This window comes from Prunus avium, chromosome 3 (assembly GCF_965620075.1).
Source record: "Prunus avium chromosome 3, drPruAviu1.hap1.1, whole genome shotgun sequence".
In the NCBI taxonomy this organism is placed as follows: domain Eukaryota; kingdom Viridiplantae; phylum Streptophyta; class Magnoliopsida; order Rosales; family Rosaceae; genus Prunus; species Prunus avium.
This window is the reverse complement of record NC_142286.1, coordinates 38,313,747-38,329,924: the sequence shown is the minus strand read 5'-3', so window position 1 is coordinate 38,329,924 and position 16,178 is coordinate 38,313,747. Positions and strand designations below refer to the sequence as shown.

General features: G+C 36.7%; 2 protein-coding genes across 3 annotated transcripts; one reads left to right on the top strand and one right to left on the bottom strand.

Moving 5' to 3' along the window:
* Window positions 1-309: 309 nt before the first annotated feature.
* HMG (high mobility group) lies at window positions 310-6,117 on the bottom strand. 2 transcript variants are annotated; one of them, XM_021953106.2, is made up of 16 exons: window positions 5,956-6,117; window positions 4,862-5,047; window positions 4,498-4,603; window positions 3,864-4,000; window positions 3,610-3,693; window positions 3,417-3,511; window positions 3,168-3,276; window positions 2,862-2,948; window positions 2,682-2,774; window positions 2,363-2,560; window positions 2,122-2,267; window positions 1,893-2,040; window positions 1,346-1,444; window positions 1,052-1,243; window positions 828-906; window positions 310-722 (listed from the first exon to the last, which is right to left on the bottom strand). In XM_021953106.2, exons 1-16 carry the CDS (start codon window positions 6,007-6,009, stop codon window positions 595-597), a joined length of 1,941 nt encoding a protein of 646 aa, XP_021808798.1. In that variant the 5' UTR covers window positions 6,010-6,117; the 3' UTR covers window positions 310-594. The 2 variants fall into 2 exon arrangements, with proteins under 2 accessions (XP_021808798.1, XP_021808799.1); XM_021953107.2 differs by having other exon boundaries at window positions 1,052-1,237.
* Window positions 6,118-7,819: 1,702 nt separating this feature from the next.
* LOC110752439 (AP2-like ethylene-responsive transcription factor At1g79700) lies at window positions 7,820-10,133 on the top strand. Its single transcript, XM_021953094.2, has 8 exons — window positions 7,820-8,167; window positions 8,271-8,353; window positions 8,487-8,495; window positions 8,602-8,690; window positions 8,794-8,867; window positions 8,964-9,014; window positions 9,120-9,196; window positions 9,349-10,133. The coding sequence occupies exons 1-8, from the start codon at window positions 7,938-7,940 to the stop codon at window positions 9,954-9,956; spliced, it is 1,221 nt and encodes a 406-aa protein (XP_021808786.2). The 5' UTR covers window positions 7,820-7,937; the 3' UTR covers window positions 9,957-10,133.
* Window positions 10,134-16,178: the final 6,045 nt, after the last annotated feature.

Here is a 16,178-nt window from a genome sequence, read left to right as displayed (position 1 = left end):
TCGAGAGATTTTATACTCTTTTTTTTTTTTTTTTTTTCAAATGTAGTATCTGAATCAAAAAACAAAAAGAAAAGAAAAAAGTAGTATTAAACCGGTAATTGTAAACAATTGAAGAACCGCATGGCTAACCCAACAAACACTAATCAGATCAGACAGCTTCTAAATGAAAAAGAATGACTGGAAATTTCTAGAAAGAACATCTTAGTGAAAAGGGGCCTCTAATTTCCTAGGTATAACATTTTACATTTTGGAGGAGAGCGCGGATATTAATAAATTATGTTAAATTTGGTGCGAACTGAAGAGTAGGAATGAGAGTGAAAACAAACTCAAAATTAAAGAGACATTCAAGCTTCTGTACATTTTGCTATGCATGTTGAACAGGGCCATACTCAAAGCATCTGAAACTGAAACTAGTTTTCTTGGCACCCAAAACAAAGGGGATTTTAAGTTTATGCCCTAATTAGCTCATCAAGTATAACGTTAACCAAACATGATACAAACATGCTCCATAATTATAGATCCTACAATACAAATGAGCCAAATGAAGTACATTTGAACCAAAAACTGGGCTTTACTTCCATTTTCTACCTTAATCTACCCGCTGTCAGATTCGTTCCCTGAATCTATATTCATGGGTTGGGGGTTCTTGTAGCCACTAATTTCATCCTTGTAGCGTAATTTATCTTGACGAGCCTTTGCTTCATAGGGTTCTTTCTCCTCCGCTGCAACATGGAAATATGGCACAAGTTGTAAATGGCAGATTTTTTTTTATCAAAAATGCTGTGGAAGTACAATATGTAATTTTAATTTACTCGAATCATGCATACCTGACATCTTTTTCCACTTATCTCCAAGTACTCTCCCCACGTCAGTAAATGCAATTCCGGGGTTACTTTTCTTTACATTCTGTTGTCAACAAAAACATGGTCAACAGACCATCAACGTAATAGAGATAAAATTAATCCGTTTCATCAACCTGAACCTATTAGCAAACACATCTTCCCATACCCAAACCAAACTTGGTACCATAAGATATAGATAACAAACCCACCTCTCTCTCCATTTGTGAGAAGAACATGAAACCAGACATTGCTCTTTTTGGTGCATTTGGATCCTTTTTCTTTTTCTGCTTCTTCTTCTTTGCACCATCTTCACCTCCATCTTTGGATTTTTGTTTCTTGGAAGATGACACCTTGGAAGTTGAAGGTTCCCTTTTAGGCTCCTTTTTAGCAGGCTTCTGAAACTGGCCATTCATGTTAAATGGGATACCAATGACACTATATATAAGATTACATTATAGCCCTCTTCAAAGATCTAAGCAAATATAATTAATTAAATGACTTGCCTCTTTCTCAGCTCCACTTTCACTAGCATCTGAATCATCCTCTCCAGAATCATCAGTAGGAGAACCTCCATCATCCTTGTCAATGACAAAATCTTCATCCTGCCAAAGTTCACCATGTTTAACACACTTGGACAATCACAAGACACTCAAAAATGGTGGTGACGAAACCAGAGTAACATGTGAACACAAAGGTGCACTTGCGTAATGCACACACGGATGTACGAAACAACTAGGGCTAACTACACACACAGACTACTTGAGGAAAATGGTCATAAAAATACAAATTTTGCACAATTTTCTTCATAAAAGGCAAATTCTAAACCAAGTGATTGGACGACAAACTATAGAAGAAAGCATTTTATACATAGCAATAGGGTCAAAAATAATACCACTAGCAAACATGTTATTGACCTTCGTACATGTAGCTTGACAAAGTGTACCGTACCAAATATTTTCACTCAAAGCAATCCATGATATATCCAAACAAAAGAGAATCAGACAAAAGAAGAAAAACACCAACATAAAGAAAATAAGATAGAAGTAACACCTCTTCATCACTCTCATCACCACCAGCTTCATTCTTCACACGGACAAGGTGTGGGTCAACAGCATCATCATCTGCCTCTTCAAGAAGAGGAGCCACACCATCTGCTGTTTGGCCTTCTCCTAAGTTCATGATCTTGAGACCCTTTGAACTGCATGTGTGCGAAAATGTCAAATTTTGAATTCCAACAACCAATGACCTACAGTGGAAACTACTTGGTATTCATACTAACCTGATGAAGTCAAAAAGATTATGATATTCATTCCTCTGAATGTTTCGAAACAGGTGTTCTTGCTCACTTTTGAGTCTGATCAGAAGATCAAAATAGTGCATATTTGAGCCACCAGCGCCATGCCTCTCAAATTCCACATAGTCAATCTAGTATTAGAATGAAGAAAAAAAGTGAGATTCCAAGTCACACCAATCAGGTTTTCGTTAGACCAGCATATAGTCTCGACGGATGCAAATTCTACCTGATCATGAAGAATAAGGGTGGGAGGTTTAGGTAGGAAAAAGAAGCTCTTTTCAAGAGGATATAGAACTCCATCTTCAGCTTTCAATGAAGATTTCACGGCATAACCATCTTGACAACTACGGAATTTTCCCGGTTTCGTAACTTTGGCACCAGACAAGCCACGCAATATTGTGGTGAACACTTCATGAATTAGTCCCTGTTTATTTGAATAAAATAAAACAATAGTAGCTCATGTTAACTGGCACACTGTCGTTAAACAAATGAAACAACTGTTAGTTACATTACAAGCTTCAGAAGATGAGAAGGAACTATCTTACCTTGTAAGATAGTTCTAACTTGTCCTTGTACTTGGTGTTCATAAGTTCTTCGCTCATCGACAGCTCGCTTTGAACCACATAGTCAGTTTCAAACTATACAAGATAGAAGAAGTCAATGAAAGGAAGCAATTATGGAAAAACTTAAACTGATGATCATAAAGGCAATGAAGCACACAATACCTGCAAAACAATATGAGGGTACAATGTTTGCCCCTTCCGGATAGGTGGATCAAGAGTAACAACAACAAAGGTATGTGGCTGGTTAGACTGCACAAGCAAAGAAGAATCCGTTATAAAATATTCAAAGGACACATTAACTGACTACAAGAATGGAGTAAATATGACGCTGTTAATCCTTTCAGCCCTTGAAGAGAGAACTCAACTAATGTACATCGAACAACGTCATAGGTGCTTATATAAACATGTACAACAGAACCTTTGAAAACAGAACAGGTGAACGAGTAATATTAGTGCCCAAGATAAAACCTTAGGAAGAAGAAACAGTCGAACAACACTGCTGTACTGAATTTTAAAATCATTAGCCTGTCCTTGTAGCCGCAAGAATGAAAGATGAAGTTCCACGCTGTAGCGACCCCTGCATTAAGCAAATACTTCCGTTAGCCTGGCACTAGCAGCATATGACATAGAAGCATAATCTAATAAATACAAATGGCAAGCTAGTCTAGTGCGGATGCAAGTAGGTGCAGTATCCCTGGTATTCTCATTAACATCTACCTTGGTGTGAGGATTGCAATACTCTCAAATGTGACAACAGCCTCTTCACCTCCAGCACCAACGTCTGCCATAGACATGATTTTGTCACGAAAAACCTACAGAACATTGAATCAGAAGTGATTCAGTAAATCAATCCCAAGATCGATACTAAAAGACCTAAAAAAGTCGTATCACATGACGTGAACAAACTCACTTGAGCAGGGGGACGATTCTCATCACCAACAAACTGAGTGTTGGAGTTCGGTATGTGAAAACTTATTTCCATCAATGAATCTTTCTGTGATCAATAATATAAATGTAAACAAAAATGAAATTATTAGATTGTAACTAAAAACCTAAACCTTTTGCTAAAAAGGGCTTATATTTAATTCTGGGAATCTATAGAATCACTGTATAAAAACCTACTATCTTTATAAATATAAAAACCCGCAAATATAAGCAACAAACCTCATTAGCTCCTGTGGTGTCATCCACATGGAACTCTAAGATGACATCATTTTTTCCCTGAAGCTGAGTTTGTGAAACATCAGCCAAAGATACCTCAAATGCTTGCTTAGAGTCAACCAAGAAAGTCAGCATGTTCCCTGCAAAATAGCAAAAGAAGACCTGAAAATCACTCAAACTGACACATAGACAGTGTACTGCCTTTAAGGAACCAAATATACAACCAAGATTGTCACATCATCACAGAAGAAATCATACATGTACAAAAAGTAAAGAATTTCGAAACAGAACTGCGGAAGACCATTCATTAGGATACTAAGCAGGTACAAAAAGAAATGTCCAGGCTCTGTAAGACTCCTAAAGGACATAAATGATGAATTGAAAGAAGAAGAAAACAAAAGAATCAACTTCAAGCAGACTCAGCAGAACATTTTGCTTAAGAACGTAGCAAGGTGGAAGCATTTTCCCCAACTTCCATCCTATGAGAAACAATCCACAACAAAAAAAAAAAAACCCCCATGGAAAAACCAATTTACAAGAAATAAGTGAATCATAACCAATGAATGTGAGAAAGATAAAACAAGTGATAAGAAATTAGTTGAGGTAGTCAACTTGAATAGATGAAAATATCACTGACCACTTAAATCGACTTCTCCCCAATTACGTCCGCTTACAGAAAGCTGCTTCTCCTCTGGTGTTAATCCGCACGTATTTTGGAAATAATTGGTCAAACTAGTGACGTCCTACAATGCAAGCATAGAGGAAACGAGCCAAAAAATTAGCAATTTGTTCACATCCCTGCACAACATTATTGACAAAAAGCTAGTTTTATCCTATCATAATTGAAAATTGCCATTAGCATGCATCAGATGTATGGAGGAAGCTTGGTTTGACCATCACCTCGTGAACAACAAGTTCATATGCATTTTCATTTGTTAAATTATTACAAAAGTTTTCAAACAAAAACAGAAGTGGGACATTCTCCGCAAATGCTCACCAACCTGGTCACGAAATCCAATGAACTTGTAGTATAACCCGTCTTTAATCCGAACACCAAGTTGGTTAGTCCTTGGGACCTTCATCCATGTCGCCCCAACAATGTCAGCTTTATCAACCTCAACTACTTTACCACCTCCCTGTTTTTTCCACGAAATCCCTCCAGAATATATTTTTAGCTGCCCCGGATTCTGCATTCCACATATGACACAATGAGGAAAAATACAATGCTCAAACTTATAAGTTTCCACTTACTGCATAACTTACCGATGAGTCTAGAATTTTTATCAAATAATGCATATATCAAAACTTTGCAATGAAATGATAACGTGAGCTTATAGCTTTACAAATTCTTAAAACCTTTTGCGACTATTTCTTAGAAACAAATAAAATCTGAAAACTCCAGCAATGTGTACTTCCATGAAATGCAACGACTTAGGGTTTTTTAAGCCACAGAATTGACACATTCATCCTGTCACTCCTTTCCTCCCGCAATTAAAAAGACATCAAGAAATATGAACAAAAAGAATAGAGACAATTTATCAAAAAATAACTAAAGATACTGAAAAAAATCTTCTTAAACGAATTAGAGATTTTTAAGATGGACAAAGAGAGAGAGAGTAGCCTATGTCATTACGTTCCAGGTTTCACTGTCTGCAATGAATTCAAAACTTCAACATGGGAAACTCTTAATATAAAAGTAAGAAACTTCTATCTAACACAATGGAACTAGGGTTTTACACGGAAGAAAATAACCCCATTTCCCTATCCCCACTATCATTTTCGCTCTGACCAAAATTGAAAAATCACAACTTTCTCTGCAACCAAACTAAAAAAAAAATCACAGAAAATTCCAGGAAAGAACAAATTAGGGTTTCAAGGCGACCATCCAAAAGAAAACACAGCTATCAGAACCCCCAAATCCGCATTTCTACACCAAAGTTTGACCGAACTAAGGAGACCGAACCCACAGACATTAAAAAAAAAATCATGGAGAACCCAGGTTTCAAATAGCATTGAGAAAACTCAAAATAAATAAAAATCGAAAAACGAATCCCCAAAAAGAGTCATTAGACTGAGTAGAAGGAGAGAGACTCACAGTGCCTCCACGGCCTCCAAGAGAGATATTGTTGAAGAGGTGGCCGTCCGTCATGGTTCACAACCTAGGGATCAAATCCAACTGTAAAGATAGCAGAGAGCATGAAAATCGAAAACCAGTTGAAGAAGAAGAGAGGGAGTGTGCATTTGAGAACGAGAGGGTGAACGGGGTGTTATATAGTTGAAGTGGCGGTGCGCAATGCGCACCACGTCCACTGCGCGCCAATTGAGAAGCGATATGGGTTTTGAAACCCAAGGAAGCCCAATTCAAATTAATAATTGGGTTGGACCGGTTGATCCTGGTTACAACTTACAAGCCCGTTTTGTTTGTATAGATCTGATTTTCGTTAGAGTCCAAATATATTCGGGTCTGGGTTCGGGTTAATACCACTTTGGACCAAAGGACAAAATCAGAAACACGTAAGCATGTGATTCCTTTTGAAGTTTTGAGAGAAATGTTGTTCAAATGGGATCAAAATTTTATAATAACAGATGCAAACGGTTGAGGATCAAGGTTTTGACCACAATAGAATAAGATTAATGTGTGTGTAAATTTAGTATACTATCGCTCTTTTCAATAAAAAAGATCATTAACCAAAAAAGAAGGTTATTTTTGAAGTTCTAGCCAAGCTATATAGTTCATGTGGCAGCAATAATGAGCAAACTATATCTGAACTGTAATGTCTCCAGACTCCGAAATCCCAACAACATTCCATTAGAAGCAAACTCGTGATCAAAATGGCATCATCCATTTCACAGCTGTTGGTAACAACAAGTTGATAGTATCCCACATCGGAGATGAAAGCTTTCGTAGGGTTCCGAAAGCTCAAATCTTGACTGGTTTTTGAGTTGGGAAGAGGAGAGGAAGTTTTGACAGCGAAGTATTGGTTTTGGTTCTGCATTTTAAACTAGTGCAATTTAACAAGTACATGACCGTCCATATGCGCCATATATCCCCATCAGCTGCAATATTCTAAGAATAATAATTTGTTTATTCAAGAATATTATCAAAGCATTTGCTTCCTAGAAAACACCGTCGTCTATCCGTATGGGGAACAAACTCCATATCAGCATCAGAAAAAGCGCACACAACCCACAAGCATCAGAATCTGAATATATTTAAATACTCAGCATAAACAGTCCAAACTCTCCGATGACCCCTATGGGATTTTGAAATCACCACCAGCCCCAACTGTTCTATAAAAAAAACCATTATTTCTTCTTCCACTTTTTTATTCATGCAGACAAGACAAACAAATGCAAGGGCATTCTCGAGTGTTCTTGCACATAAAAGATGAACATGGTTTGTTAATTTGCAAGAAACTAGCAGCTGGTCGGTATCAAGGACCAGAGTCAGAACACGGCATTCATTTCTTGTCTTTTGTGTTTGTTGGGCTTCGGTCACCTTCATGCCAGCTGCAGGAAATTTGTTCTGCATGGATGAAAGTTTTTCACCTTTCAATCTTAACTTGTAGAAGAAGAGTTTCTTCATATAAATCTTTGATCTTTGAACTAATAATACAGAAGAAATAGGGAGATTCAAATTGGAAATTAAATATGAACTATGGGATTTGCTTTTGGTGTTTGTAAATTACTACAAGAATTAAAACTGGCATAAAAGCCATTGCACATGTTATTCACTGGCATGCAGCAGCAGCAGCACCAAACCGGCCATATGAGCAAGTCCAGAACCACATGGATGATGGAACCATAAGACTTTTAGATCTTTGGGGTTACCAAACAGAGTACGGACATTGAAATTGAAATTTGTTTCGAATGCTCCGATATTATCGTTCGCCTTGTTTTCTAATATAATACAGTTGTGGCAACAGAAAACAAAACAGCATAAATCCAAAACAAGCACACAAGTTATATATATGCTCAAAACCATCCTTCCTTCCAGTTCAAGCAACCACAGGAACAACAACCACAGAATAAAAGAAAGAAGAGGAAAACAAGAATCCGAGGACCTGTTTATAAGAGATGGAGTTGATGGTGGTGAAGAATGAAGAGAACCCTGGGAGGCGTCGCCTGAGCACAGCAGATCGTGAGACTGAGGCAACCCGGTCTGTCAAGAGAAGGAGAAGAGACCCACCTGCAGTTGCAGTTAGTTGTGACAACAACCAGAGTGAGCAGCAGTTGCCACAAAAGCCAGCTGATCCAACCTCAGCTACCACAATGAAGAGAAGTTCAAGATTTCGAGGTGTCAGCAGGTTTGAACATACACAAAATTCAATGGTTTTCTGATTGTTTAATAGGCAGAACTTTCTTCTTCTTTCATGTGTAGAAATATTAACATAAATTGTTTGTTAACAGGCATAGATGGACCGGTCGATTTGAAGCCCACTTGTGGGATAAGCTCTCTTGGAATGTAACACAGAAGAAGAAGGGGAAACAAGGTAAATATTGATTTTTGCATTTCTTTCACTCTGTTTAATCATCTATTGCTTTTCCTCCTGGACACTGATATATGGTTCCTTGTGTTGTGTTCTATTGTGTTGTGCTTTGGAATGGATTATTGGGACTGAACAGTTTATCTTGGTGAGTATATGCTGCTACATGGTTGAGTTTGTTCAGTTTGAGTCTTAGAAATTACTGCTAATTCTGTGGGTGAAGCATATTAATCTTTTTATTCTTTGTTTCTCAGGAGCTTATGATGAAGAAGAATCTGCTGCAAGAGCATATGATTTAGCTGCACTTAAGTATTGGGGAACGTCGACTTTCACCAACTTTCCGGTATGAATATGATCACTGATCAGCTAAAACATGTAAACATGGAGTTTAGCATTAGAGAAAACAACGAAAAATTTATGATCTCACACCTTGATGTTGTTTACAGATATCGGACTATGAGAAAGAAATTGAGATAATGCAAACTGTGTCAAAAGAAGAGTATTTGGCCTCGTTAAGAAGGTAGGACTTCAAACATCTCTTTTTGTGGAAAGACTTCTGCACTGATCAATTTCCTTGACCAATTTCCTGAAAGAATTATTTATTTATTTGTTTCAGAAAGAGCAGTGGCTTTTCAAGAGGTGTATCTAAGTACAGAGGAGTGGCAAGGTAATATTCTGATTAATATTTTGGTGATCAAATCAAATCAATTTCTTTGAAAAAACTGCAAATGGAAAAACAGTGTCTAAAGATTATTTGGTTCATATATTGCAGGCACCATCATAATGGTAGATGGGAAGCAAGAATAGGAAGAGTTTTTGGAAACAAGTACCTCTACCTAGGCACTTACAGTAAGTTATCTCTGATCTCCTATCTCCATAACTGATTATAACAATATCCAAAAACTAGCTGCAATATAAACTGTCATAAAAGAGAAAGTTGAAAACTATAATGAAGAGAATTTGCACTTACCGAATAATGTGTCTTTTTAATCTCATTTCAGGCACCCAAGAGGAAGCAGCTCGTGCCTATGACATTGCAGCAATTGAGTACAGAGGGATCAATGCTGTGACTAACTTTGACTTGAGTTCTTACATAAGATGGCTGAAGCCAAGAGCAGACGATCCAATAGCCACTCAAGAACCAGAGACAGTCGCAGAGCCTCAGAATATGCCATTCATGGCCAACAGCTACATCCCAACAGAGGAGTCTTTCTCACACACAAATCCTTTTGCCTCTGATTACTTGAACTCCCACCGAAAACAAGAAGTTATCAGTAGCAACATCCCTCTTAACACCGGTAGCAAGTCATCATCTCCCACTGCACTTGGCCTCCTCCTTCAATCATCAATATTCAGAGAGTTGGTTCAGATGAACTCAAACTTCTCGGAGGATGAGAGTACTGACGGAGAAGAAACAAAGAACCAGCCACAGGTTGGTAGTGATGATGAGTTCGGTGGAATTTTCTATGATGGAATTGGCGACAACCCGTTTGCTTGCTCTTCCAATTCTGATGGAGATAACAACCCATGGAGCAGCATTACAAGCTCCATTTTGCTCAATCAACCAACAAAAGCAAATGCCTCAGACTCTCTATTTTTCTTTTCTTAGATGCATCATGGGAAGCACAACTTAGTCATATGGAAGAAATTTTGTTTCACTTTGTAAATAACAGAATTGGCACATCAAAAAAGTACATAGCGTGATGAGATTGATGCTGCATATCGATGTAAATTAAATCATGTCCATTGGGCAAGAATAAAAATGGATTTTATTTATAAGAAATAATAGGGGTTAAACCATATATACAACGACAAAAAATAGGGATCCACCAAAATTTTATGGATGAAAGGCTAAGATTATTCGTATTTTTTCTCATTCCATATTTTTCTAACTTTGAATGAATGTGAGAGGCTAAAATTATTCCTTGTTGTAACAAAAATGCAAGATGGTGATTTTGTAATCTCTTTGCCAACCAGAACAACAATTTCAAACAAAGATTTATGGATATAGCAGTAAAAGAGGTGGTAGTATTCTTCATGTAAAGTGTGGTTTGAAAAGCGAAGCAACTATCAAGAACACTCCAACTCATAATGCAATTCTCTACAACAAATTATGTGTGCAGTAACAGAATTTAGTAGCACTCGAGAGAACAAGGTCGAGATTGATTTACTTTGAAATTTCTCTCTCTTCAATATATGCTTTGGATATGTTGAAACTAGCAAATTAATATCTACAAAGTATAAGTATAAACTAATGCAACTAGAAGGGTCCTTTTTTCTTAATTTTTTTAATTATTAAATAGTATCGCCGCACGGCTATACCTTTTAAATATAATGTATTTAAAGAGTATTCCCGTGTGGCTATACTACCGTTTTTTATAAAAAGAAAATAGTATAACTGCACGGGTATATCGTTTTTGACACCTGGGCGAATCACTAGACAGGTCCCTTTTTTTTTATTTTATAAATAGTATAGGGGAGCAGCTATACTCGGTTTTTTTATTTTTTTGAAAATAGAATAGCCAGTCGGCTTTACTGGGCTCTTTTTATAAATAAATAAAAACATTTTAATAAATCATATAGCCGCGCGGCTATACGTTTTTTGACATGTGCGCAAATCGCTAGGCGCGGCTTTTTTAAAAAAAATTTATAAATAGTATAGCCGCGCATTTATACTCGGTTTTTTTACTTTAAAAAAAATAGTATAGCCGCGCGGCTATACTATTTTGACATATGGATGCCTAATCGCTGGGCACGTCCTCTTTTTTAAAAAATGGTATAGCCGCTCGGCTATACCAGGCTCATTTTTTAAAATTGTTTTTAATAAATAGTATAGCCGAGCGGCTATACGATTTTGACACGTAGCGGGTCCTTTTTTTCTTTTAAATTTTATAAATAGTATAGCCGCGCGGCTATACGCAGTTTTTTATTTGTTTTAAAAATAAGTATAGCCGACCGGCTTTACTGGGCTCTTTTTCTTAATTTTTTTTAATTAAATAGTATAGCGTGCGGCTATACTTTAGATCCTCACATGAGAACACCAGTTTGATAAAAAAGCAAGCTGCATCCAATCATACATAAATACCGGCAATCACAACCAACAATATACTCAATTTTAATAAAGAGAAATATAAAGTTACCTAGAAGCTAAAGCACTTAGGATCTTGTAGTGAAGGCATCATCACTTCCATGCCGAGAAGTCTCTCAAGTCATCTTCGATCTGTAAAGAGATACTATCATACATCAAAAGGACACATAGGGATATTGAACACAATAATAGGGGAAGAAACCATTCTTATGTACACTAGCATTACATATAGATTGAAAATTTTCATGGCTTGAATAAAGACAAATTGTCACAAGTAAATAAGATATGCTGATCTAGAGATAAAGATCCTCCCAAATGTTTCAAGCAGAAGCTTCCTAAAGATAAAATCTGAACATGACAGACATTTCAGCGGGTGTAAGGTTTTTATTTGGACCTTTATTGTATTTTGGCTCTTCTCTTAAACCAACAAAACCCTTGTAATATTAATTAGATTCTAGGTTAGAATCAGTATGGGTTGAAGGGCTTCCAAGTCTCCTCGTTGCAGATCAAAAGGTAAAACATTTGCATTGTTCACATGGATTAATCCATATTCACTTGGATTGATCCAACATACATTCGTGCATGCTGCTGTCTGTTTTCAGTTGTATCAAATGTTCACATGGATTAATCCATATTCACTTGGATTGATCCAACATACATTCGTGCATGCTGCTGTATGTTTTCAGTTGTATTAATACTTTCATAGCTTGTATTAATCCATTCTACGTCAGTTTTTACAGCTTTGTCAGATTCTTTTATTGCATTGATATTTCTTATCTGACCAAAGCATGGGGTTTATTATATTTATTATTGATCATCTTTACAAAATATTAAACCCCTTCTTTCTAAAAACATCTTGATTATTATACTTTATCTTTTCTAAAAGGATGTTTTTTATTTCATGTCATACCTTTGGGATTGTCACTTTATGTCAAAGCATGCATGAGTTGTCCGCTCATTCCTTCCCTTCTTGAGCTCATCATCTAGTTATTTAATATATCTTGCTTTAGACATTGATGTATGGGTTGAATACTTTTATTCAACACCCATGTGAGAAAACTTTCTCCACACTTTGATATAAAGCTGCCGGCTCCTTGTTCCAAGCTATCAAAACAATATGGCTTGCTTTATGTCATCTTTCTAATTTGCTTTGGTGTTGTGTCCGTGCATTTGGTTCTTAAAAGGAATTTAAAAACTCCTTTCTCTTTCTTTGTGTTTACAAAAGCATGGGATGTTTTCTCTTTCACCAAAACAAAAAGGCATGGGCTGTTTTTATATTTTTCCTTCCCATCTTTATTTCTTGGAGAAGTCCATTGTGTGTCTATTTTACTCTCCCTATTCCTTGTCGGCTGGTCTTCTTGGAAAGAGGCTTCTCCTTCCTTCTCTTGGCTGTTTTCATAAAATAGCATTTTGAAAATCTGTTTCAGTATCTTTGATACTAAACGGCTAGTTGTGCTCACTGTATGGGCAGATTATTTTTAATCCTTCTTTCTTCTCCTTGAGCAGTCCACCGTGAGTTGTTTTATGTCTTCTCCATCCATCCTTGTATGCGGATGTTTCTAGTCTATATACTCATGTCCTTGACTGCAGAAAGTGGAACTCATTCATTTTAGAAACTCTTATGCATCTCACTTTCTCCTTGTCTAGTAGAATCGTTTCAAAGGTTTTTGAAAAAAAACTCCTTATGTGCCTCTGAGCATTCAAGAACCTATTTACTGGTTCAGCCACACTTGAACACTTGAGGGCTATGTGGATGATTGCATACACATAAACACTTCCCCAAGTTGAGTTATACTCCTTACGGCTGAATGTTTTTCATTGTTTGAGTTCATTATTATTTGTTCAACTAGTATACGTTACTTGTGAGTAAAATGATTGATTGTATACATATAGCTTTCTCCAAGTAAACACTTACAAGATTTCGGTTGAACATTTGTTTTGTTTCATTGGTGTTTTGTTGAATTAAACTATATGCTTCAAGTTTATTACTTCTAGTTTAATCATCACAACACTTAGGTTTCATTTGTCTAGCTCAATCATAATTTGTGATTGAGATAGATGAATATGTGAAACCATAACTCACTTCATACATATGTAACTTGAGCTTGGTGCTCTTGAGAGGATTTACTGCTAAGAGATAAAGAAATGGTGCTTGCTGAAAGGTTGATTGAAGCTGCCTATATGTAATAGATTGAGTTAAGTCTTCCTTCATTTCTTGTATTTCTTAATGAGTGGATTGGATCTCTCCTAGCTTGGTGCTCCCAGTTTTTTACCCTTTTGGGTTTTCTGGGTCAACAATTCTCGTGTGTTATTTACTTTCCGCTGTTAATTGTTTTAACTCTTAACCACGAAATTGTTTGTATGTGTGCTTGTTTGACTTAACAGAACCTGATTTTTAATTTGGTAGGTCTTTGACCTCTAGCCTACTTCACCCCCCCTCTGTAGGCTTTTAGAGCTTAGGGCTGGTTTTACAATTGGTATCAGAGCGGGCACTACATTTTAATTAGTGTAGATCCGACTCTAAGTCATCTCTATGGAAAGAGATAGAGCTCATTGCTCTGTGGCTCACCCACCATTATTTAATGGTGAATACTACTCTGCTTGGAAACACAAGATGCGTGCTTTCTTACTTGCCTTAGATTCTAAGGCTTGGAAAATGACCGTAGATGGCTGGAATCCTCCAACCACCATTAATCCCTTTGGGGAACGTGAATTAAAAGTGGAGGATGATTGGACTGTTGAAGAACAGACCCTAGCTAACTCAAATAGGAAAGCTTTGAATGCCTTATTTGTTGCAGTGAACCCTGAACAGTTTGCTTACATTGAAAACTGTGAAACCTCAAGAGAAGCCTGCACTACTAGAAATATGGCCACTACGCACTGATTTTCTAGGTACAATTTCATAAAAGTGTCTTGTGAATTTTGTTTGGAAACTAATTCCAAAACCATGCCTAGTAAAGATATTTGGGATAGTCAATGGTGTGTAATACAAAACGTTGATTTTCATGATTTTCCTTTAATATTTGATCCTTTTTATCAGTCCCAACTTGTCATTATCAGTCCCAATTTATCAAAGGAAGCTGCAGCTCATTTGACTCAACTCACAAATCACACAAAGAGACGTGGCTGGCACAAACTGGCTTGGGCTCCCCTTCACTCAGTTTTGGCATTTGTCCTTAAATTGGATACTGATTGTAAATGCTAGTTTCTTCCATTTAATGATATATTGAATGGTTTGAATGACAAACTGTAGCAAAAGTAATATTTATATTGGCATTCATTAATGATTAGTCTCTACTTGTACAACTAGTAGTGTTATGGTAAATGTTCTATTTGTTTTTTATTTGAGGGTTGATAGTTAATGGTGTGGTATACCCACAGTTAACCATCAAATAGAAATAAAGAGGGCCATAGCCGTCCAATATAATCATCAATTTTATTTTATTAACTTAATTTCCGCTGGTTTGCTTTGGTCAACTTTCCCGCTGGTTTAAAGAATTCAAAATACGAAAGTTCAAATAGGTGGGAGAATGCCACTATAAAACAGAGAACCTTTGTATTCATATGAACAGAGAAGAACGAAACCACTTCCAACCAACTCACCCTCAAACCCAAACATAGCAAATCAAAATGAGTGACTTCTTGAGGGAGCTTACTGAGGGAGCTTACTTGAGGGACCTTTGTATTCATATAATCAGCAAGCTACTGTGGTCATGGAGATGAGCTCCGCAATGCAGGCTGCTGGCTTCTCAGATTTAGCAGCAGCATTGGAAGCCCTTCGATATGTGGGAAATGGAAATGGATCTGTTAATGCTTTGCCTCACCTGGAAATCTAAATGGAGGTTGGAATACTGTTTCATCTCTAAACTGTGCATGTTTTGTGGGTTAGCAATGGGGAAAATGTGGGAAATCTGCTATGAGAAGTTTGGCACCTTATTATAATAAACATGGGATGTGCTTCATGATGGGGAGTTAGGACAACCTTTTGAATATAAGTTGCAGTGGCCAAGTGTGTACAAAAATGATAGTACAAAACATGCATCTGCTATGTAAAGATTTTTGGATCATATCGATATGAAGCATGAGCTGTGTAAAGTTGTTTGGATAATATGAAATATTGGGTTGCTGTGTTCAGTTTTCATTCAAGGCAAATACATAACATTGATGAATTAAATGAAGTCAATAGAATAATATGCAAAACAGCCCCCAAATCGTATTCGAATATGTGCAGATTTTTAAAACAAAATACACATTCTTATCAATATTAAAAGTAATATATAAATGGGGACTGATGGCTGTAAGTGTATTACATAAATGATAGGGTGTTATTAAATGGGTACTCATACAATGGGAACTGATATTGAACCAACGGGAACTGTTGTATATTTGCATTTCTAAGGGAGAAGATACTAAAACTAAGATCTGTCTTGTTTGAAGAGTACACAATTGCAAACTGATATGTTTTTTTTTTAATAGAAACTCAATTGCAAACTGATATGTTATATATGATTAGTCTCTAATATAATAGACACCATTCCAAATATCAGAGCCCAAGCTTGGAGCCATCGAAAATGGCTTGGCTTAACTCAAATGGCTTGTTTCTTAAAAGCTTTTTCTTTAATGGAAAATAGGGAAGGACTAACTAAGTAAATGGTACCCAAAAAACAATAGCAACCCCAAACTAGGATACTGATTTAAAAATAGTGGCTGCATAGTCTCTATTGGTTAATGGAGACAATTTAT